Source organism: Ursus americanus, chromosome 35 (assembly GCF_024610735.1).
Source record: "Ursus americanus isolate L20-20 chromosome 35, mUrsAme1.1.p, whole genome shotgun sequence".
Taxonomy (NCBI): Eukaryota; Metazoa; Chordata; class Mammalia; order Carnivora; family Ursidae; genus Ursus; species Ursus americanus.
The window spans coordinates 15,196,580-15,220,584 of NC_142161.1; the positions used below are offsets into that span (position 1 = coordinate 15,196,580).

A 24,005-nucleotide genomic window follows, 5' to 3' on the forward strand; every position below is an offset into this window, starting at 1 on the left:
AAAATAAAAACAAAAGGAGGGAGAATGTCATAATCATTCAACTTGGTATTTTGCTTTCTAATAGCATTCCACACACCATTGTTTAAAATCGGGCATAGATTTCATTTAGAATTCATTCTAAATTATTAAGTAACAATGCAAATAACATCTAAGTAATATAGTTATACTCACTCATCATCTATCCACCTATAATTTGATTTTAGAATGTTTGCAGTACAAACAAGTCACACACAAAAAAAAAAAAACCACCAAAGGAATGGAAGAAAAGGTATGACAGAAGTAGAAAGGAAGCCGAAAGAAAATATAAGAAAACTCAAGAATGGGGCACCTGGCTGGCTCAGTCAGTACGGAGTGTGACTCTTGCTCTTGGGGTTTAAGTTCGAGCCCCATGGTGAGTGTAAACATTACTTAAAAATAAAATCTTAGGGGCGCCTGGGTGGCACAGCAGTTAAGCGTCTGCCTTTGGCTCAGGGCGTGATCCCGGCGTTATGGGATCGAGCCCCACATCAGGCTCCTCCACTAGGAGCCTGCTTCTTCCTCTCCCACTCCCCCTGCTTGTGTTCCCTCTCTCGCTGGCTGTCTCTATCCTGTCGAATAAATAAATAAATAAATAATCTTTTTTAAAAAAATCTTAAAAAGCAAGCAAGCAAGCTCAAGAGAACTCTCTATATTCTCATAACTTAAAAGAATTTTCACCATGACTGAAGATGCAGACTAAACCTAGGGATAAAGTAAGTCTTAAGGTTGGTGATGAGGAAATTACTACCATGGTGTGATAGTAGTAGCACTATTCCATGATATGGCAAATTACTCAATTTTTGGTCTCAGTTTTGTCATCTATAAAACAAAACGGTTTAAGTAAATGATCTCAAATATGTCTTCCCAAACAGTAACTTTGTGATTTCAGTGCATTAAGTTCTGGGATCATGAAAAATAGTTCCGCTTGAGAGTTTCTACACTTAATAATCATTTGTAGAGAACTCAGAACAAAGTTTAAGGGAAAACATACGCATAGTTGGCTACAAATAAATAAAAGGTTAAGGGGAATATAAAAGTTAAATTTCCTGAACACTAATCAACTAAACATACACTTTATATCCCCACTTAATTTGTAAAAAGATCTAAGGGGTCATAACAAAAACACACACAGTTTAAGATTTTTAAAACTAAAGAAAGTCTGGGAAAAGGAAAATAAAAATTGTAAAAAAAAAAATGCTGTAATAGAGATAAGTTCAGAAAAAATATACATTTGAGAAAAAAAGTGATAAAAAAGTGTGAAAAAGAAGGAAACTGTTTAATAAAAAATACCAGAAGTTTAAATATTAGTCCCTTGATTGTATAGTTGTATAATTTTATCACATTTCTAGACTCAGTGCCCTTGCTGAAAAAGGGAAAATGAGATGCGGACAAGACTTTTTTTCTTTTTTAAGATTTTATTTTTAAGTAAACTCTACACCCAGCATGTGGCTTGAACCCACAACCCCAAGATCAAGAGTTGCATGCCCCACCAACTAATAAGCCAGCCAGGTACCCTGGGAGACAAGATTTTAAATCAGCATTCTGGGGGTGCCTGGGTGGCTCAGTCGGTTAAGCGTCTGCCTTCAGCTCAGGTCATGATCCCAGGGTCCTGAGATCGAGCCCCGCATCCAACTCTCTGCTCATCAGCAGAGAGACTGCTTCTCTCTCTCCCTCTGCCTGCCGCTCTACTTGTGCTCCCTCTCTCTGTCAAATAAATAAATAAAATCTTTAAATTAAAAATAAATAAATCAGCATCCTGTGAATGCTTAGAAATCGAAAAAGAACTATGAAAGTTCTACAACCATTTGATTACAAATCATTTCCAACTGCAAGAATTTATGTGTACAATTCAGGATATTTTTGGTACAGCACAATTAACATAAAATACAGTAATAAATTATAAGCTGAGGCTCATGACTAGAATTATCTTCTATTTCTTCCAAATTTTTTTTATTAAGAAGAGTACTGATTCTATAATAATTGTTAAAATTTGGATTTATACAAAGAAAATATTACCATCATTTGTTTTAAGTTTGCTCTACATCTAAGGCAATTAAAATCTGTAGACACATCTCTTAAGCCATTTTTAAGTTTGTCCTTTGTGGTGTATTACCTGAATATTCTTTGGCAAGACTTCACCTTCCATCCCAGGAATATGAGGTCCCGTATGTGGCTTTGGCTCAAGCCAGAAAGAAACCAGCCAACGAATGACAATAACACGAGCCTTAATGAAAGGTTCTTTTGTACAATAGATTGCTTCATTGGTTTCAGCATCCTTCTTTATCATAACATAATGTGGCTTTGGTCTCACCTGTGGAATATCTATGGAAAAATAAAAGGAACACAAAAACCAAAATAAGAAAACAATTATGCTGAGATAAATCTACATTTTTAAACATTTGAGAAAACACTTGTGATGATACCCTGTTTTAAAGATTTAAAATGACATTTTAAAATAATTTGCTAGATATTAGCATGCAGTCTAGAAGACTGAACCGTATTTTGCTGATATTTGGAAATATGTCTTTTTGCAAGATATCATTAAAAGGCTCAGTGAATCCTAAGTACAGAGAAGCTTCCAGAGCCATTTAAAATTAATGAGAATTCACTTCAATTAACCTAAGACTGAGAAATGAATTTTGAATACAAAGTATGAGAACTTTTCCTTGATTTTTATAGCAAAAATATTTTTAAAGCAAATATTGTTCTCAATGGCAAAGATCTGCTACTTTAAATTAAGTCCTTTCTAACAAGCCTTAATGGTTATGCCTAAGCCTGTCAGCTGCCTAAACTTGGCGAAGCTTAAAATAGGAATATCTTTCTGCAAAAAAAAAAAAAAAAAAACCATTTCTACATACAGACTACCAGTGGCTTCTAGATATGGAAGAGGTCTGCTTCTAAACCAAGATTTGTCTGAAAGGCTCTAGTTTTAAGGCTCAGCCATTTTGGCACAGCCACTAAATACTGGACAAGACATTATCAAAATATGTGATAACATTATTATTTGTACAGAACTTGAATAAGACATACTAAATTGAACCCCTGGGGGACCTTAAAAAGAAAATTTATAATATAGTTTAAGGATCATACCAAATAGCAGAAGTTTAATTCATAATATCAAATATTTCTGGTGGGTTAACTTTCTTATTGGTGAGATCCAGAGAAGACATTAAAAAAAAAAATCTCCTCATTCTCAGTGAAACTTTCCTATTAATAAAATTCCACTTTCTCTATGAATCAAGGTATAAGTATCTCTAAACAATCAATACATACATTAAATTTTATCAGTTTTCTGCAGGTAACAAATGCGAACTTTACACTGAGGTATATTTTATTCTTACATGTGATCTTTTAGAAAATTCCAGATTACCTACCAAGTACAGGATGATATAAACTATTCTCCTTGCAGATGTTTGGGAAAATATAAGGCAAGTAATATTTCTTAAAATGTGAAAACAAAAATGAAAATCCCCTTTCTTGGTTTTCTTTGTTCTTCCATTCTAAACTTTTTACCTAAAAATAAAAAATAAAATCAGAATCACTCCATGAGACAGAAACAATTATTAGCTCTCATAAACAAGGTTGTAAAAGGTTACTTAAGGGATACACTAATCTGTTATACTCTAAAGAGACACAGCTAAATATACATAAAGGACAAATGTAAATGCATTCTATATGTTATATTTCAAAAATCTTAGAAGTTAAAGTGTGCTCTGAAAATTTTTAAAGTTGACCCAGACTTGGCTCTACTAATGACAAAGATACTAATGTTCTTTCCCCCTTTGCCCTGTCCTGAATAATTCAGCCTTACAAGTCATACAAAATAGGCATATGTGAGTGGGAGTGGGGGAAAGAGTGAAAGCAATGGCAGTCAAGTGCAGGTAATTAGCACCTGACCACAAAATGCAGGGCATCCATGAAGGAGATGTAGCAGAGGTGGGAGCCCAGTGGAGACTTAGTGCCCAAGAGGGGTGAGGACAGTGTCCATGAAGTGAGGGGGTGGGGGATAAGAGGGAAAGGGTAAATAAAGGGTGTGAGAATTCCAGCAAGGTGAGGAAGATATCAAAGTAGGGGGATGGGAGAGGCCCAGAGTAGGCTTCAATGAGATACTACTATACATTATTCACTACTTTTTAAAAAATTTTATTTATTTATTTGAGAGAGAGAGAGAGAGTGTGTGTGTGTGTGTGTGTGTGTGTGTACGAGCAGGGTGGAGAGGGAGAAGCAGGTTCCCTGCACGCAGGGAGCCCAACATGGGGCTCAATCCCAGAACCCTGAGATCATGAACTGAGCCAACGGCAAACGCTTAACAAACTGAGCCACGCAGGCGCCCCTACCTTATTCACTTTAGAATAACTAAAATTACACACTGACCATAACAACTGTTGGTGAGGATGTGAAGCAACTTTTGAGCTTCATAGATTGCTGGTGGAATGTAAAAAGGTACAACCATTTGGAAAACAGCTTGGCAGTGCCTAAACAAGTCAATATGTACTTATTCTACAACCCAGCTTTTCCACTACTAGGTATTTACCCATGAGAAAAAACTTTATGTCCACATAAGGACTAGTTTATCAATATTCGCAGCTGTTTTATTTTAACAACCAAAAACCGGAAACAACTCATATCACCATCAAGAGGGGACTGAATAACAAAGCGTATTATATCCATACAATGAAAAGCTAGTCAGCAATAAAAAGAACCAAACTATTGATGCACAACAATATGATTTTCAAAAAAATTATGATAAAGAAGCCAGACCAAAAAAAAGTATGTACCATATGATTCCATTTATATGAAAATATGGAAAATGCAAACTGTAGTGACATAAATCAGATCAATAGTTGCCTGGGAATGAGGTAGTGGTTAGGAGTGGAAAAGGATGTATTACAAAGGCATGTGAGAACTTTTAGGGGCGATATGATTATTATCTTGATTATGGTGATGGTTGTATGGCTGTATACATGTACTAAGTTTCATTAAATTGTATATTTCAAATATAGCAGTTTACTATATGTCGATTATATCCCAATAAACCAGCAAAACAATTTTAAAAACCTATGAGGTATAAAAGTTGTTTTTTTAAAAAAGAAAAACTGGTAATAATAATGACAGTAACAACTACCACCCACAGAACACTTGGTGTCATGCACCTTTTTCTTCTAGTACTTTGTATTAGTTATTTAACCCTCAAACAAAACAGGCTAGATATTATTTTTATGTCTACTTTAAGCCAGAGAGGTTACTTTACCAAAGGTGACACTATCACAGTAAGATGTAGAATAAGATTTAAACCTTGGCAATCTCATTCAGGGTTCAAATTAACTTTATAATGTTAGTATCTGAGGCATAGGGAATTTTTGTGTTTAAACTAGTTACAAGAAATGTGTATATGTTAAGATTGTTTTCATCAACCAGGGTATGTACATTTCATACGTAGAGATGAAGAGGCTACCTTACAAAATACATTCACCCAGAAATTAACAGAGTACAAATAGGTTAAAGTGTAAATTACATTCCTCCACCCATACCCCATTCTCAGCCTACCACCCTACTGGCTACCTCTCGGCAGGTTGATTCCTAAATCAGTTATTACTTAAAGACCACAACTACTGATTATAAAGGAAAGGATTAGAAAGTAAACCCAACTGGCCCATGGAAGAAGGTATATACATAAAAGAGTCTACTGTTAAGATTTTCTCTCCCTAGCTCCCTTTCTAAGAGATTCATAATCCCTCCAATGATTTTTAGTTCACGAAAGGCATACTAACATATATTTTCAAAAGTAAAAATTGTCCTCCTTCAAGAAAATAAGCAAATATCTACTCTAACATAATAATGGTAAGAGAGAAAAATTAATTACCCACACAAGATGGTAAGAGGGGTGATATCAAAGAAGATAACACATACCTGAATTACTATGTATTTTAAAAGCGCTTCAAGAAAATAGCTTGTGAGATCTTCTTGTCCTTTGTCTCCTGATTGTGGAGGGACAAGAGGAGTGATTTCCTCTATAGTGACTTGAGCTATACAAAGACAAAAGTTTAGGACAATTACAAAACAAATTTAACAATGAAATAATGTGATCCAAATAAAATTTAACTGCAAAACATATATGCAATGAATATTGCTTGAAAACGCTCTAATGATTGAACCCTGAAATAAATCTGAGATCAACCTAACAGTCCATCACAACAACCACAGAGTTTAATAATCAGCTGTTTCATAAGCCCTTGATTGAGAAAATGTGACAGGGATGGACAGACAGATAACAAAGGGCTTAAGAGTGAAACTTACTTGGAAAAGAACTCATATTTTAAAATTTACATTAGATGTGCCCATTACAAAAATTTCACAGTATGATGAAAAACAACAATAATGACCTTATTTATCAATTAAAGGACATATTACTCTAGTAATAACTACGCTTGCCTCTTTATTCAAAGAATGAAATGCTATTTCCCTCTCAAAAACAAAGGATAGCATCTTAGTTCCTTGACTACAAAAGTCCATGTATAAAATAAGAAGCTCTTACATTTTCTAAAATTTTCAAATATTCAAAAACATTCATTATAACAAGTGCAAATTCAAGAAAAATCGACTAACAACTAGCTGAACTCTTAATTATTTCCTAAGCAGCACCTAGTTTAGTACAGGCAGGTTCCTAAACCTGTTTATTAGTATATTAGCCAAGTAATTAAGTTCACAAAAATAGGTTTTGTTACACTCCTCTTAGAACAAAGTAAAATACTCTTGTACTTCAATGTACATCTAAATTAGCTCAAGGATACAAGATACACATGAGAATTAGAAATGAAAGATAAATGTAAAACGGCTTCTATTAACCACGTGGTGCTGATCCTTCACACCAGAAGCCTTTCTGGCCATGGAGAGAACGGCCCTCCCAGGGCTAAATAGCTAATTCCCAGAGATAGTGAAGATGGGCCGGAGAACATGGTATGCCTTCCATATGCAAACCAACCAGTCCAGAGTCCACACCTCTACCTCTCTTCTATCCGGCTCTCACGTTCAAGGCCACTATTCCCCTGACCTAATCACCCAGGTAACATGGCTGACAGTGAGAGACAGCCCCTATGCACCTAAGCCTGCTGAAATTGTCCAAACTAGCCAGTCATAACACTGATCACATTGCCTCACATGTTCCTACCTACAGAAATCACAATAAGAGCTCTTGCCTTTGATGCCCGAGCCCTGACTGCCCTGGTCCTTCCCCATGTGGCCACCCTCCCTGCTGTGGCATGCCCTCTCCCCTTGGGAACTGTAACTATTTTTTTTATGGCAATCATCTTTCGATCTGTTGGCCTCATCATATGTGAAAAATAATAAAACCTACATTTTACAACATGGCCTTGAATTACCCAGTTAATAAACATATGGACATTTTAAAACTATCTTAACAAACTACATAGGAAATTTTAAAATACTGATGGATAAGATCTCGTGAATCTTACTTTCTTGAAGGTTGAGTGGAGGATTAATGAGATTATCTAAAGTTCGAGGTCCATGTTCAGATTGTAGTGCCGAAAATCCAGGAATTAAGCATGAAAACATCCAAAGCTGTTCTTTGCTACAGTTATTCTGAAGAGCTTGCAACCATAATAAGAAAAGACGAACACCTTCCCGTCTGATCTAAAATAAAATAAAATGAAAAACAGTGTTTTTACTTATAAGGGAAATATTTTCTTACTTTTAAGGCCAAAATTCTCTAGAAGATGATTAGAGAGTGTTACTTTGCAAAAGAGAGGAAGGAAAGAAAGAGGGAAAGGAAAAAGGAGAAAAGGAAGGAGGAAAGGAGAGAGGGAAGGAAAGAGGAAGGGCTACTACACCCATGTCATTTACTGAGCCCTCGTTATTTGTACATTCAAATTCATGGATTTTGAACAAATACAGAATAAACTTGGCCTCTAACCACTTAAAGCCATCAGGTAATCTTTATTCTATAATTTCCATTGGTAAAAAAAAAAAAAATCAGAAAATCATTTCCTTCTTGTTTACTTCTTTCTTTCCCAACACCACTGGTTTAATCCAAGAAGCAAGAAGAAAGAGGGCAATAACTGTTCCTTGTACACTGACTTTGGTAAAAGCTGGAATGGTTATGGGGATCTTGGTGCCCTGCTAAATCAATGCTCGTGTTCTTAAAAAGCTTACCACTCTCTGAAATTATGTCATCTACTTATTATTTGCTGCTAACCTGCAAAGCAGAAATTTTGACCTATTACTATAGTCTAAGTACCTAGAACAATACCCTACATACAGAAGACAACAAATATTTCAACCAATGCATAAATTCTCTCCCAGCAAGAGAATAGGAAAAAACAGAAAAACATTCAGTCTCTGATAAGCAAAGCACAAAGTTCCTCACTAAGTTAATCTCACTGGTAGCTTTGGAAATTGCACTACAGCAGCTTGGTAAACTGCTCAAAGCTGTTCAACAGCTGCCATCCTTTCAGTTTAGAGAGATAACAAGAAAACGAACAATTAGGAAGGCTTATTCCTTTGTACTGCTATACCAAGCCTCGACACCAAAACTACCCACGTCATGAAACTTTCACTTAACATACAACAAGATGCTTTTGCACTGGGTAGCTTCTCTTACCATATAGCACAATGAGATAATGAAAAAGAAAAGAAATAAAACCAACTTTTTAACATAGATTCTCTATTTTTCCCTACATCTAAGAATACTTATAGTAATATAAAGAATAATTTGTTGAAAGACTAAATAATTTTTGTCTTCTGGGGACCAGAGAGTAAAGTATTTCTAGTGAATCACTCAATGCAGTGGCAAAACTTTTTCAATAGCCTGTTCAACCCAGTATGTATTTTCACACATACTGCGTATATTGCTATATTTTATTTAAAGTCAATTCACTTCAACTAAGTGAACTAAAGACAAATCAAAATTCTTTAGGAAAAACATTGATGTAGGAGAAGTAGAAAAGAGACAGTTTTTTTTAAAGTCATAGAAAAAAATTTAATTATACCTTCAAAGAGTTTCCTGTGTGGAGTAGTTTCTTTAAAATCAATCCTGAAAAGGAAACATGATTTAAAATATTCATATTTTCTTGGTTGTTTCCAAATGTCAGAGTTCTCGGTCAGACTTGAAAACACTTTAAAACAAGTCCTTGGCAATCTCCAAATTATTCTTGGTGACCCTGATATCCCTCTGGCCATAATCTTGGGACCAGAAGGGCATATAAAGAGTCACCTTTTCAACACATGGTCTATTGGAATTAAATATGCTTTAGTCTATTGAAACAAAACCTAATCCCAAAATTGCAGTTACTACAACATTATCTCTGTATATCTCTTATTTAAGACTAAGAATATAATTAAATACTTTCTGCATCACTAATACAAATAAAAACCACTGTAGGAAATTTCCATTTAGTTAACCACATGAACTTCTGTAACTCTAATATTTCCTAACAAACATTTTCATTGTACTAATTTTCTTTTTCAGAATATTCAAAGCCATCTTTAACATTCCTTTTTAAATCTGTACAATTTTTCAACTCTATAATAAAATACTGAAATTACATTAACAAGCATCCAGAGACCCGCCATTTGGTCTAAACAAATCTAAACACAGTCCTATGTTTCTTGCAGTTTTAAAATTTCATTCATTTACCTTATCTATGATGTTTTATCTAGCAAGTATCTTTGAAGCCTCCTTTGAAACCATGTCAAATCACTCTACCCCCTCTTTCCCCAGAAAAAAACATTATCCAGATTTTCGTACTGATGATTTCCAAAATATTTTTATACTAGGGCTATTACTTATAAATCAATAAAATATTTAGAATTGGTTTATATATTTAAAACCTTATACCAGTTACAAGAATTTCTTCCACAGCTATTTGTTCTAATCCTATTTTTTATTCTTTCTAATATCAAGATTACACACATACAAAACACACACACACACACAAAGATCAAGCCTGGATTTTATTTGGTTAAGTTTCATTTGTCATACAAAAATAAGCTTTAATAATTCAAATAAAACTATGTTGATTTATCTGCAATTCTCTTATGTTTGCACAAATTCAATTTCTTAAAGCAATACTATGTTAACCCCAGTCTTTAATCAGTTCCCCTAAAAAAATCTATATATGCTAAATGGACTGTGGAATCGTGGATTGGATTCTGGAACAGAAAAAGTACATAAGTGGAAAACTAACCAAATCTGATTAAGTTTGAAGTTTAATTAACAGTTAAAAAAAAAAAACAACCTTACATTTATGTATGATATCACATAAAACAAGCCTTCCTATAAGTTCTTTTTCTTTTTCTTTTGAGAGAGTGCATGCGCAAGAAAGCGGTGCGGGGGGGCGCCTGGGTGGCACAGCGGTTAAGCGTCTGCCTTCGGCTCAGGGCGTGATCCCCGCGTTATGGGATCGAGCCCCACATCAGGCTCCTCCGCTATGAGCCTGCTTCTTCCTCTCCCACTCCCCCTGCTTGTGTTCCCTCTCTCGCTGGCTGTCTCTATCTCTGTCGAATAAATAAATAAAATCTTTAAAAAAAAAAAAAAAAGCGGCACGGGTTGGTGGCAGGGAGAGCAGAACACTGAATCTTAAGTAGGCTCCATGCTCAGCACAGACCCTCACTTGGGGCTCAAGCTCACAACCGTGAGATCATGACCTGAGCCGAAATCAAGTCAGATGCCCAACCGAGATACCCAGGGGCCACTACCTAAATAACTTTTCACATCCAATATTAGTTTCTGAAATTTATCTACAGTGATCTGTATAGCTCTAATTAATTCACTTTAACTGCTGGATACAATTCCATTCCATACTATTAATGTTATTTATGTGAGGACATTTGGTTTGTTTTCAAATTTTTGCTATTCCCAGGAATACTATAATAAGGGTTCTTGTCAAAGTTATAAAAAGAGCTGACACCATACATAATGATGAAAGAGTAACTGCTTTCTCCCACACATCAGGAATGATGCAAGAGTGTCTGCTCTCACCACTTTTATTCAACACTATACTAGAAAAACAATAAACAAGTAAGGAAGGGAGGGAGGGAGGAATTAAAAGTACCAGATTGGAAATAAAAAAGTAAAACTATCTTAAATTGCAGTTGACATGTTCCTATATGTAAAAAACTGAAAGGAATCTACAATAAAACAAACAGAATAAATAAGTTATAATTAACTAGAAACAATATAAATGCCCATGAATTGGTGAGTAGGTAAAACATGATATATCCCTATGACAGAATATACAGCAATAAAAAGGAATGATGATACACGCTATAATATGGAAAACAAAAAATTATGCTAAGTGAAAGAAGCCAAATGCAAACTACTATAAATTGCATGATTTCACTTACATGAAATGTCAAAAAAAGACATTTATTGAGCACAGAAAGCAGATTGTGGTGGTGGGAAAAACACTGACTGTAAGTGGGTTTGAAGGAATACTTCAGGGTAAGGCAATGTTCTAAAACTGGACAGTGGTGCCTCTAAAGATTTATTTAAAATCACTGAATCATTTACTTAAATAGATAAATTTTACCTATAGAAATTATAATACAATAAAGCTACTTTTAAAAAAATCAACTAGAGTCATTGATCTATTTTCCTTTATATATGACAAAAAAGAAAAAAAAACAGTTTTAGGATTTTTCTGGATGACAAAGAAAAATGACCACTTATGTATCTTCTCAAGTTAGACATTTGTTGGAATATTACTAATCATGACAACTAGAGAGCCTAAAGCTCTTTTGGAGATTTAAGCCTACATTCCTTAGAAGATACAATAAACTTTTGAAGTTCAGATGTCTCAAAAAAAAAAACAAAACACAACTTTCTTCATGAACAACCCTCAAAGACATTTTTATGATTATGAAACACAAAATAGGATTTCACTATTTTACTGAGTACCTTATCAAGTGCTTGTTACCAATTCATATCTCTTCTCTGATATAAAGTCTATTCAAATATTTCGCCAATTTAAAAATATTTGTCTTATTATCACCTTATTATCGAGTTGTAAGAGTTCTTCATATATGATGGGTACGTTACATTTAGTCTCAAACTTTATCTAAAAAGTTTATTCTAAAAGGCTTTACTGTTTAGGATTTTGGGTTTTTTTAGCCCCTGTACCAATATCCTTCCCTAGATGTCCAGAGTTCCTTTTGTTTCTGGAATTAATTGGGAAGGCTTATAGTTTCAAAGCCCCACAAAAGTCTTTTCTTTTTTTTAAAAAGACATTTTACTCATCTAATCATCAGTTAACAGACATTGGGTCATTTCCATCTTTTGGCTATTATGAAAAATGGTGCTATGAACATTAGAGCATACGTTTTTATGCAGACATGTTTTCCTTTCTCTTGGGTATATCTAGGTATGGACCTGCTGGGGCATAAAGGAGCTCTACGCTTAATATTTTGGGAACTGCCAGACTGGTTTTCAAAGCAGCTGCGGCATTTTACATTCCTACCAATAGTGTTTGAGGGTTCCAATTTCTCCACAGCCTCACCAATGCTTATTATTTTTTTGCTCACAGTCATCCTAGTAGATGTGAAGTGGTATCTCCGTACAGTTGGGATTTGCATTTCCCTACTGACTAATGATGTTGCACATCTCTTCATGTGCTTATTGGTCATTTGTGTATCTTGGAGAAATGTCTGTTCAAATCCTTTGCCCATTTATAAATTGTGTCCAAAAAGGATTTCACTTGCTATAATGGATTAAAAAATGTGGGGCCTAAATAGAATCCATGACTTTCTTTTTTAGGAGAAACAAATACAGGTTTACAAATGAATATAAGGCCTATAACATCTACTTCAATAATGTAGATAGGGTGGCCATCCACATATTCCCCATGAGAGAAGGGTCATGAGAATCATTAGCAATCAAACTTGACATCATTGAGACACCTAAACCAAAGCCAACAACTGCTTACCTGCAGACTCCTTTCTAATCACAGAGGGGTTAAACGTCTTAGAACAAGAGCTCCAGAGCTCTATGGTGATACTGTTATTGTTATACGACCAGACTCCAAACGCGCAAGCACCTTAGCTTAGTTTCTGGTAACAGAAAGTCTGTCTTCTCCCTACTTAGTCTCTGACAGTAATCCACAGCAGGGTTCTTCCCCCGCCCCGCTTTTTTTTTTCTTTTTGGCTTCATTCCATGATCTGGAAAGCTCTACTCTGGCCCTTTGAGCAATAAGGTTAACTCTAGTTCCCCTCACTATTTTCTGTGGAGCAAACTGCCAGCTGACACTGCTGCCTTTCACATCTGGAGCCCAAGTATTCACTCTACTTGGCACTTCACATTTCTCTTCCATTTCTGATTCTGACATGTTTATTTTGATGCTGAGCCTGCTTTTATTTTTTTGGTTTTATAGTTTTATCATTACTAAAATAAAGGAACAGACAGATCAAAGAAATTTAATATGCCATTTTGACTGGAAATCCTTCATCTATATTTTTATCTTATACTCCCATTAAGTATAGTCCTGTATTCTCTGTATTTTTACTAAAACATAAACTATAAATTCATTTCAAATAATGACCAACCCACTACAGAGCATTTTCATATATTATCATTCATGTCAAATGTGAAATACATATTTAAATCACTTACCAATACTATGAAACTGCCATCGCTGATGAATTCTCTCTGGAAGAAGTTGTAAAATTTTCTAAAAATCAGTATGAATAAAAAAAAGAACGAAAAGCAAGTAATGAGTCCACATTCTGTGCAATGTGAAAAATTAAAGAGCTTATAATAAGCCTTTAACAGTCTCTTATGTAAAAGACAGCATCACAAACACAAAATAGTATTTGAGCTAATCTGACAGTACTCGCACTATTTCAGCACTGGCACAATGATCAATATTCGAAAATACCAAAAACAAAACCTAACAAGCTATACTAACAAAGACTTGGAATAAGACATTAATGAAAATTTTCTTTTACAATGATGTGGAAAGTAAGTATATTTCTCTTTATGGATTAAGTAACAACTCTAACATATTTCAAAATGATCATTTTCTATTCTTCGAATTTCCATATTGTGGATATTACTGATAGGCTCTGAATTCTTTCAGATACTACTATTTGTGACATTTTGTCTCACTTTGAGTAGTTCTTCCTCCTGTTTTGATGAAAGTAGGGAAAATATTTTGATTTCACAAAAATCACATCTAATATCTGTACTGATTTGATTCAGGTGGACCCATATTTATGATGGCTATAGGTATAAGAACAATATTTAAAAATTCAGGATCCTTCCAGTTGAACTAATACAGGTTTCCATTAATTGGGAGTAAACACTTTTCACATATAACACTATCAAAATTTTACCTTTAATTCCCTTTACAAATTTCTTCTGTGTGAATTATTCTGGTTCAACAGCCAACTTACTGTGCTACTAAACTTTGCTCCCAGTACTCATCTGCTCGCTGAATGAGTTTCACGTGTGTCAGTCTGTTGTTAGTGCTGCTCTTACTGTTATTCTTTAGAAATGCCATGAACCAAATGTCCATAAGGGCAAAACACTAGATACTTTTATATATAAGTATCTCATTGATCCTCACAACCATCCTAAAAAGAGTTTATTAATCTCATTTTAAAAATGAGAAAACGGGTTAAGTAATGTGCTTAAGTTAAAAAGTGGAAGAACTGATTCCAATCTTGATATGCTTAATTCCAAAATGTGTACTTTTATACTATTCTGCCCCAAAAGTATGCATGTTTTACACTTCTCTATCTTCCATTTGATATGATCTTATTAGTCCATCTCATACAAGAGAATGATGAAGAAATTTGACATGAGATACACAAACCTTTTTACCGTTGCCCTCCTCCTATTTCTCTAGCCAACAATTGTATATTTGTATTTATTTTGGTATGGAAAGAGATAAAATTATAAGTTGAAAAGATAAGTTGTAAACTACTCAGAAACATTCCTAAATTATGACTATTATACTTCAGATTTAACCTCTTATAAAATGTAAATAAACGCGTCTTTTATTTTTATGTGGTTACTATAAAGATGAAAGAAACCATGTGTAGTCTTAACAAAAGAAAGCGGATTATAAATACTGTATCATATTATTAACACTACATAATGGTGCTCTTTATTCCAAAAATAGGAAGTCAGTTAATCTATAAATTTACTGATCTTTAAAAAATCATCATTAGTCTCTGAAGGTAGAGGTCAGATATTATTGTCCCCAGTGTAAGTAGAAAAACATCAGCACACAGGTTAAATGTTTTTCCAAAAGATGAAAGCCCTCCATCTAACATCTTTATATTCTAAGAAAATTCAGTCATTCATTAAAGACAAACAACTGATCAATATATATTACATAAAGGAAAATAAACACTATTTTTTAATAGAAGGAAGGAAGGTCCTGAAAGATCTTCCATTAACTAATCAATCCATCTTAGTTTCCTGAACACAGGGCAAGCGTGAAAGTCTGAAGGAACACTTTCCAGAAATTATTATCTTGCCTTCTCTTCTGATACTTTTTTTTAACTTCTTTTTCAATCTTGAGGTCTTTTATTTCCCTCTCTTACCTAATTGCCCTGGCTAGCTAGAACCAAGTGCAATATTCAATAGAAACGGCTTGTTTTGTTCCTAATCTTAAGAAAGAGGCACTCAGCATCCAGTACTAGGTATGGTCTTAAATGTGCATTTTTGTAGATGTCCTATATCAAGTTGACGAAGTTTCTTTTTACTCCCATTTTGTTAAGTGTTTTATCATGGAAAAGTATTGGATTTTGCCAAATGCTTTTTCTTTGTCTACTGATAATAACATGTATTTTTTGTCTTTTATCTTATTATTATTATACACTAGTTGGTTAATTTTTAGATGTTAAACTTTGTATTTCTTAGATAAATCCCACTTAGTCATGTTGTATAATCCTTTTTATGTGTATCTTGGTTCGGTTTACTTTTTTTTTTTTTTTAGGATTTTTTTGTGTCAGTATGCATGGAAATATTTTATTATAATTCTCTTTCCCTGTTTTTATCTGGTTTTACTGGCCTCATAGAATGAACTGTGAAATACCATCTCTTTTTTATTAAAGAATTTGTGAAGAACTGGTATTTTTCTTTAAATGTCTGGTTAAAATTCACTAGTGAAGTCATCTGGGTCTGGGCTTTTCTTGGTGGAATTTTATTTAAATACTAATTCATTTTTTCCACTAGTTGTAAGTCTTTCAGGTTTTCTATTTCTGTCTGAATCTCATTGCTGTCTTTATAAAACCTGTCCATTTTTTATATCAAATCTGTTGTCTTATAGTTTGTCATAGTATCCTCTTACACTTTCTATAAAGTTGGTAGTGATATTCCTTTTTAATGCCTGAATTTAGTAATTTAATTCTTCACTCTTTTTACTTAGTATGGCCAACTATTACTAGTTTTCTTGATCTTTTTCAATGAACTGACTTTCAGTTCTGTTGGTATTCTCCATTTTTAAAATCTTTCTTGCATTTATTTCTGCTATAATCTTTATTATTTCCTTTTATCTGCTTGCTTTGGGTTTAATTTGCTTCTTTTTCTAGTTTTAATTTGCTTCTTTTTCTTGTTTAAGGTGGAAGCTTAGGTAATAGACGAGATAACATTCTTCCTTTTATCATATAAAGTTTATAACTATAAATTTTCCTCTGAGTGCTTGGTTAGCTGCATTCCCTAAGTTTTGGTATGTCATATCTTTCTATGAGCCATTGATTATTTAGGGGTATGTCCATTAATTTCCACATATTTATGAATTTACAAGATTTCCTTGATGCTGATTTCATTTAATTCCATGTTAGAGAACATAATTTGAATGATTTCTGCTGATACTTTCATTCTTTCTCAAAACATCTATGTTGTAACATTCCCCTTGTAAATATTTCATGCAAACACCGGGAGAGATAAATATAAGCAAATTCCTCAGGGACAATGATAACCAAAAATAAACAGCACAACAGGTACCAACACCCGTTACTTCCATCTAGAACTCTTTAAAAAAAAAACACAACAAAAAACCCCAACTTTTTTTCCTTAACTGTGACTAAATCAATAGCTAAGTCAATACCTAAGAGAGATATCAGATTGTTCAAATTCTTCTAAACCGTATCAAAGTATCCAAAGTATAAAACAGTGAACTATCTTTAATTAACCAAGAGACAGAATAGCTCAATCTTGAAACACAGATTTCCTAATTCTTTAACGTCTTTCAAGTCACAAGATCTAATCCTTGGCTTTCTCCAGATCTCTGAATTCTTGCTAAAGATCAGAATACTCCTGTCCTTGCTTGATTTGAAAGACAGAATTAAGAGGCAAGGAGTTATCTTAAAAGTGAGGGGACCTTAATTTTTATCAGTATGCCAAAAACAAAATATAAATTTTAGTAGAGGTTCAAATGTTGCTACTTCCTTCTAACAATTAAGACTTGTCCCACACCAATCCAAAGTAATATAGAAAAATAATTTACAAAACACTTAACTATTTTACAGCATTACCAACTTTATGGTGTCAAATGCATAAAAACGTAGTTCTATTTCTACCTAAGAACAACACATCCTCAAGAAATAATTAAGAATTAAGTCAGATATATTTTTAGGTCGAAAATGTGATTCAGTTCTTGGGAAGCACAGCAGGTTCAGTTTTTTGATATATGCTTTATAGTTTCAATATATTCCTTTGTATGTTCCAAGAATTATTTTGGAGGGAAAAAAAGTTGATTGGCAGATACTTACCTCAAAAATAAAAAGTATAGCATCCAATTCTTCCCTTTGAGACTTGTGACCTAAAACATTTTACAGAAAAATATTTTAAACATTATCATTTTGTCCTTACTGTTAAAAACCACTTAAAAATCTTAAAATATTTCAAGCACTAAAGTAGTTTCTCAGTGATTCTTTAATAAAATGTTTAAAGCATATTCTGTTCAATGTATAGACAATACTGTAGCATCTCTATTCTTTTCAACAATTAAATTAAGATTCTACATATTTATGTCTAAAAACAAATAATATACTGTGGAGTGGAGCCTGGGTGGCTTAATCAGTTAAATGTCTGCCTTCAGCTCAGGTCATGATCTCAGGGTCCTGGGATCAAGCTCTCCCTGGTGAGTGGGGAGTCTGCTTCTCCCTCTCCTTCTGCCCCTTCCCGCACTCATGTGGGTGCACACTCGCTCTCTTTCTCTCAAATAAATAAATAAAGTCTTTCAAAAAAATAACAAAAAAAAAAAAAAAAAAAAATATATATATATATATATATATATATATATATATATATACTGGGGAGGACTTAGAATAAATTCTGAAAATGAAAATATGAGAATGACTGCTCAAACTTCACAGGCACCTAAGGGCAGAGCAGAGAAAGTGAGGAAATAGGTAAATAAATCTGACCAGGCAAAAAGCAAATCTTCTAAGCCTTCTCAAAAGAATGAAGACAGTATAACTAACCTATACTTTGAGAGTGTGTCTAAAAGATGTTTGACCAAAAAAGTGAAATAACAGTAAAATTCCAATGTCAAAGAGTCTATTTTTAAGTGAATACTTAGGACAATTGTTTGAAACATCAACATAAGACAGGACCAATTTTAATATCTTACCTTTCTGTTTAAGACTAGCTTCAATAGTCACAAAATTCTCAAAGAACACGTAATATATATGTGAAAAATGTTGGTCAAAAAACTGTTTAAGATCGATAGACTCTGCATTCTCTGAAAAGGAAACAAAAACAGTTTTTAGTGATTACATATATGTTAAATCATGTTCAGCAAATAGTCATAGTGGCGAGTTTCCTTCAAAAAAGTAACTTCAAAGAACTGCTCCTAAAATTCTATCCTATTAAAATATTTGAGATATGCATTTATTTATATCCTTGTTCACGCAACTTTAGTTTTTTAAAAATTTTAGTTTTAATTTTAAAAACAGGTTAAAGGGCATCCGGGTAGCTCAGTCAGTTAAGCATCTGCCTTCAGCTTAGGTCATGATCTCAGGGTCCTGGGATCCAGCCCTTTGTCAGTAGAAAGCCTGCTTTTACCTCTTCCTCTGCACCCCCCTCCCTGACTTATGTGCTCACGTGCTCTCTCTCAAATAAATAAAATCTTCAAAAAATAAAATAAAAAACCAGGTTAAATCAGGTTATCATAATCTTCGTTTCCTTAAAAAAAAAAAAGCACAACAATGTGTTGGAGAGATTTATTCAAAATTTATTTTGAATATTTAACCCAACCAAGGAAAGAAGTCAACTTTTAGTTTCAATTCACAGTTACGCTTCTTTCAACTTATCCCCAAGACAGTTTGAAATCAGCATTCTTAAGAGTAATTATATATATCTAAAATACATTTATTCAGTAAATAGGTACATAACAACAGATTTTATAAATAGGCACATAGGTATTACAAAGCTCAAATCAGATAATATTGCTTTAAAGGAATTGTCAGTATAGTCCAGGGCACACAAAATCAAACATAGCTGTATGCACATTAGAAAGTGTTAGATACTGAAAGTGAAGTTACAAAATATAATGGCAATTTAGAAACACAAAATTACTTTCAAAGCTAAAAGGGGGGTGAAAGTGGGGAAAGAAGAAAAGCTTAACACAGGATTTATTATTTGAAAAGACTATTAAGGACAGAAAGGACTTTCAACATGAAGCGGTGAAGGGCATTCTAAGTATAAGCAAAGACAAAAAAGTGAGGAAAGTATGAAGCAGGATAGGATACAGAAAAATAATTCATTTTAGATAGAGCCCAAAACACTTTGATAAAAATAAAATTGAAAAAATAGCCTTGAAATATGTCATACAATGTCCTGAATGCAAAGTAAAGGAGAGAAATTATTATTCAAAGCAAGATGCAGACGTATACATATTATGCATTTTGTTGTTTGGTTTATCTTCACGGAGACTGAGAAGGCTGAAGAAAAAGGGGGAATACAGAACTTGTACTTTTAATATATACTTCCCATTATTCAACTTCATTTATAAAAAGCACATATTTCTTTTATAATGCAAAATAAATTTGAAAAAGGCACTGGAAAAAAATCAAAGATTTTTGAGGCTGGGAGATGAAGAATAAACTAATTGTCATGAGAGTCAAATTAAAGGTAAGTATCAGTTAATTTCTTGAAATGCTCTAAGGCTCAACAGAAGATTTCAGAATAAGGTTAAATAGTAACAATATATAGAGAGCACTTTAAACTCTCTTTCCTATTCTTACCCTGTGAATAATCATAATAATTTTTTAGTGGCATCTTGTCTATTTCCAAGACTGTTTCTCCTTTGCCCTCCCAAAGGAAGGGATGAATGCCCTCTCCTCCCTATTCTTGGATTCTCTACATTTCTATCTTATGGAAATAACTCTGTTGTACGTGGGTTTTTGTTTTCTTTCCAGGACTAGTCTATAGGTTTTTTAGAATATAAACTGTGTCTACCTTGGTATTCCCAAAACCTAGCACAGTTAGCTCAGCACATATGTACTCAAATATGTTTTACTACTGATAAAACAAATTACTTTATTAGATTCATTTATTAGCTTGAAAATTTTTATACCAGAAAAGACTGCATAACCTCCTGACAGGCAAAACATTGCTTCATCTAGACTGGAATTAGAACACCCAGATTCCACTCCTATCAGTAACACTACCTGTGTGACTTTTCACAGAACTAGAAAACATAATGGCTAATACAAACTGAATGTTCCCTATATGTTAGACATTCTTGTAAGTGATTTACAGAAATTAATTCCTATAATTCTCACAATGACATCATGAAATAAGTACTATTATCCCTATTTTATAGATGAGGAAACAGGCACAGAGAGTTTAAGTAATTCAGCTAGTAAAAAGGAGAGACAGGGATTTAAACCATATAGCCTGGATCTACTGCCATGCTCTTAACCTCTATGTTATTCAGTCTCCAGTGTAATATGAATAGAACACCAGTAATTTATTATCTGCCATAAGAAGATATGAAGTCATCAAATACTAGTTAAACATATTTTACAGACTTTCAAAATAAAAACATATACAACTGAGAAAAACACGAAAAGCATTTTTCCCACACAGTAGAGTAACAAAGACTATGAAATTAGAATAGGCTACTATAATTAGCTCTACATTTCCTGAAATTAATGTTTCAAACATAGCTAATGTCCCAGAGGAAAGAAGAAAATGAGAGAACAATAACAAAGCAAAACAAAAAAATCAAAACAAAACAAAAGCAAACACAAATCAACTCAAGATTTTACGACCTAATTTAGGAGCCAAGATAGTCTCTTAATTTCCATCTCACACAGCATGTTAGGAAAGTATGGTAACTACATACTTGCTAAAAAGATACTGAATCAAAATTAGGCTAATTTCCTTTTGACTCCCTATCTATTTATAATGAACTAGTAAGCAAATAAAAACTCTTTTACAGAGGGGAGGGGGGTGGGGGAATGGGATAGACTGGTGATGGGTAGTAAGGAGGGCATGTATTGCATGGTGCACTGGGTGTTATACGCAACTAATGAATCATCGAACCTTGCAACAGAAACCAGGGATGTACTATATGGTGACTAACATAATATAATAAAAAAAATTTAAAAAAAACCTCTTTTACAAAACATTTTTGATCACCAGTTCACTAATTTACATACTGGGGGAAAGCAGAGTAGGAAATAAACAAAACAAAACAAAACCCAATGGAGGAGGGAGAGGTTAAAAACACAAACAGATAAGTTATAAATAATATACCATTAGACTGGATAAATTGTAAATAATATACAATTAGGCTCCAAAAAAGGGGGAGAGGATGTATGGAAAAGGGAAAATAAATTGAGAAATGGGAGGAAGAGAAAAAAGGACAAAGGGAGAAAACTGAGAAGTAAGGTGGAACAGAACTGAAGCTGTAACTCAAAAGTAACGCAGAGACTAACAAGATGGAAAATATAAAGATAAGGATAACAGAGTACCTAAGAAGTTCCAGGAAGAAAATGTACAATATTAAAAAAAATAATAATATCTAAGAACTCTCTAAAATATCTTCAGAGTAAAAATGGTATATTGAGTCCCAGGCAGGGTAAATTCAAATCTACACATGGACACATCCTAACACCAAAACCAAAATGGAAATATTAAAATAAACAAAAAATACCTATATAAGAATATCAAAACTAACGGCAGACTTCTCATCAGCCCAATAGAAACAGGAAGACAATGCAACTTTATATGGAAAGAACTAAGGAAAAATAATAGTCATTCTAAAGTTCTATACTCAGCCTAAGTACTGTTCAATAACATGAACATGAAAATGAAGAAAAGGCATTTTCTAACACCCTTAGAGTTAAACACCCAAAAAACATCACTCAAACTCAAATATGAGATTTCTGAAAGAGGAGAAATAAACTCACATAGAAGTGAGAAAAGGAAAAATGAGAAAGAAAATGGAAAATAAATGGGTAAATCTAAATGAAAACTGAATGCTAAAAAAATAACACTACTAATGCGAAAGGTTACTAACTAGGAGAAAGTAAAATAATAGGCAATAATGTCAAAGATGAAACAGAAATGCTAGAAAGAAAATAAGATCTTTGTTAAAAGGATGATAGGGAGGAGGTTAAGATGGCGGAGGAGTAGGGGACCCCTTTTTCAGCCGGTCCCCCAAGTCGAGCTGGATAGGCACCAGACCAGCCTAAATAACCACGGAATCAGCCTGAGACGCAGGAAGATACATCTGGATCTCTACAAATGAACATCTCCAGCGCTGAGTATTGAGGTACGAAGCGGGGAGCCGTGAAACCACGCACAGATATCAGAAGATAAACGGAAGGGGGAGGGAGCCTCCGTGTTCGGGGGCCAGGAAGCGGTAGCCAGCTGCACGGGGGAGCAGGCGGACTCATGGACGGCATCCGCGAGAGAGCAGACTGAGACCGTGAGCTGGGGAGCGCAGGCCACCAGACTGAAACGGAGCTCCGGTGCGCTCACTGGAACCAGACTGAGACCTGGAGCTCCGGGAGGGCGCGGGGGCGGCTGGCAGCTGGCGGTGTTAGAAACACAAAGGACAGAGACACGACAGTTCAGGAAGTGAGGGCTCGGACGCCGGGTGTGGGGCACACATCCAGGGACGCTGCAGGGCTGAGCAGCACCAACAGAAACAGAGTTAAAGTGGTCAGAACATCAGTGGAGAACGGTCCGCGATCCCTCTGTTCTGTGAGAGAGGCAAAGATTCGGCCACTGATGCTCTGACTCTCAGAAGAGGCACAGCAAACCGCCAGGGAAAGCCGCCAGAGAACAAAAGCCTGGAAAGACCGGCTCACAGTGTGCCCAGCCCCATCCCCCCTCGCAGGGGACACGGAGACTCTACCCAAATAGGGTTGCCTGAGTATCGGCGCGGCAGGCCCCTTCCCCAGAAGACAGGCTTAAAAATCAAGAAGCCCACATCCCTAAGGTCCCTATAAAACAAGGGCGCACGGCCTGGGTCCCGGTAAATAATTTGGGCTCTGGACAACCCCGCAACCTCTCCTCATCAGAATGACGAGAAGGAGAAATCCCCCCCAGCAAAGAAAAGACAATGAGTCTGTGGCCTCTGCCACAAAACTAATGGATATGGATATAACCAAATTATCAGAAATGGAATTCAGAGTAACAACGGTCAAGATGATGTGAAGACTTGAAAAAAGCATTAATGAAAATGTTAATGAGAATATAGAATCTCTAAGGGCAGAAATGAGAGCGAATCTGGCAGAAATTAAAAATTCTATGAGCCAAATGCAGTCAAAACTAGAGGCTCTGACGGCCAGGATGAATGAGGCAGAAGAACGTATCAGCTAATAGGAGGATGGGTTAGTAGAAGAAAAAGCGAAAACAGAATCTGGACTTAAAGAAATCCACGCTCAAGAATGTAGGTTACAGGAGATTACTGACTTAATGAAACGTTCCAATGGCAGAATCATCGGCATCCCTGAGGGGGTGGAGAAAAACAGAGCTCTAGAAGAGATATTTGAACAAATTG

At 34.7% G+C, this 24,005-nt stretch overlaps 1 protein-coding gene across 8 annotated transcripts in view; it reads right to left on the reverse strand.

Moving 5' to 3' along the window:
* The window catches only part of RALGAPA1 (Ral GTPase activating protein catalytic subunit alpha 1), a 258,245-nt gene that overhangs the window by 199,043 nt on the left and 35,197 nt on the right, over positions 1-24,005 (reverse strand). For all 8 annotated transcript variants that reach the window (XM_045799896.2, XM_087858978.1, XM_087858977.1 and 5 more), the window contains 8 exons: positions 18,615-18,725; positions 17,752-17,801; positions 13,640-13,697; positions 9,024-9,067; positions 7,491-7,668; positions 5,929-6,044; positions 3,393-3,531; positions 2,132-2,340 (listed from right to left, as the gene is read on the reverse strand). In XM_045799896.2, coding sequence (XP_045655852.1) covers positions 2,132-2,340; positions 3,393-3,531; positions 5,929-6,044; positions 7,491-7,668; positions 9,024-9,067; positions 13,640-13,697; positions 17,752-17,801; positions 18,615-18,725 — 905 coding nt within the window. The remainder of the gene's footprint in view (positions 1-2,131; positions 2,341-3,392; positions 3,532-5,928; positions 6,045-7,490; positions 7,669-9,023; positions 9,068-13,639; positions 13,698-17,751; positions 17,802-18,614; positions 18,726-24,005) is intronic.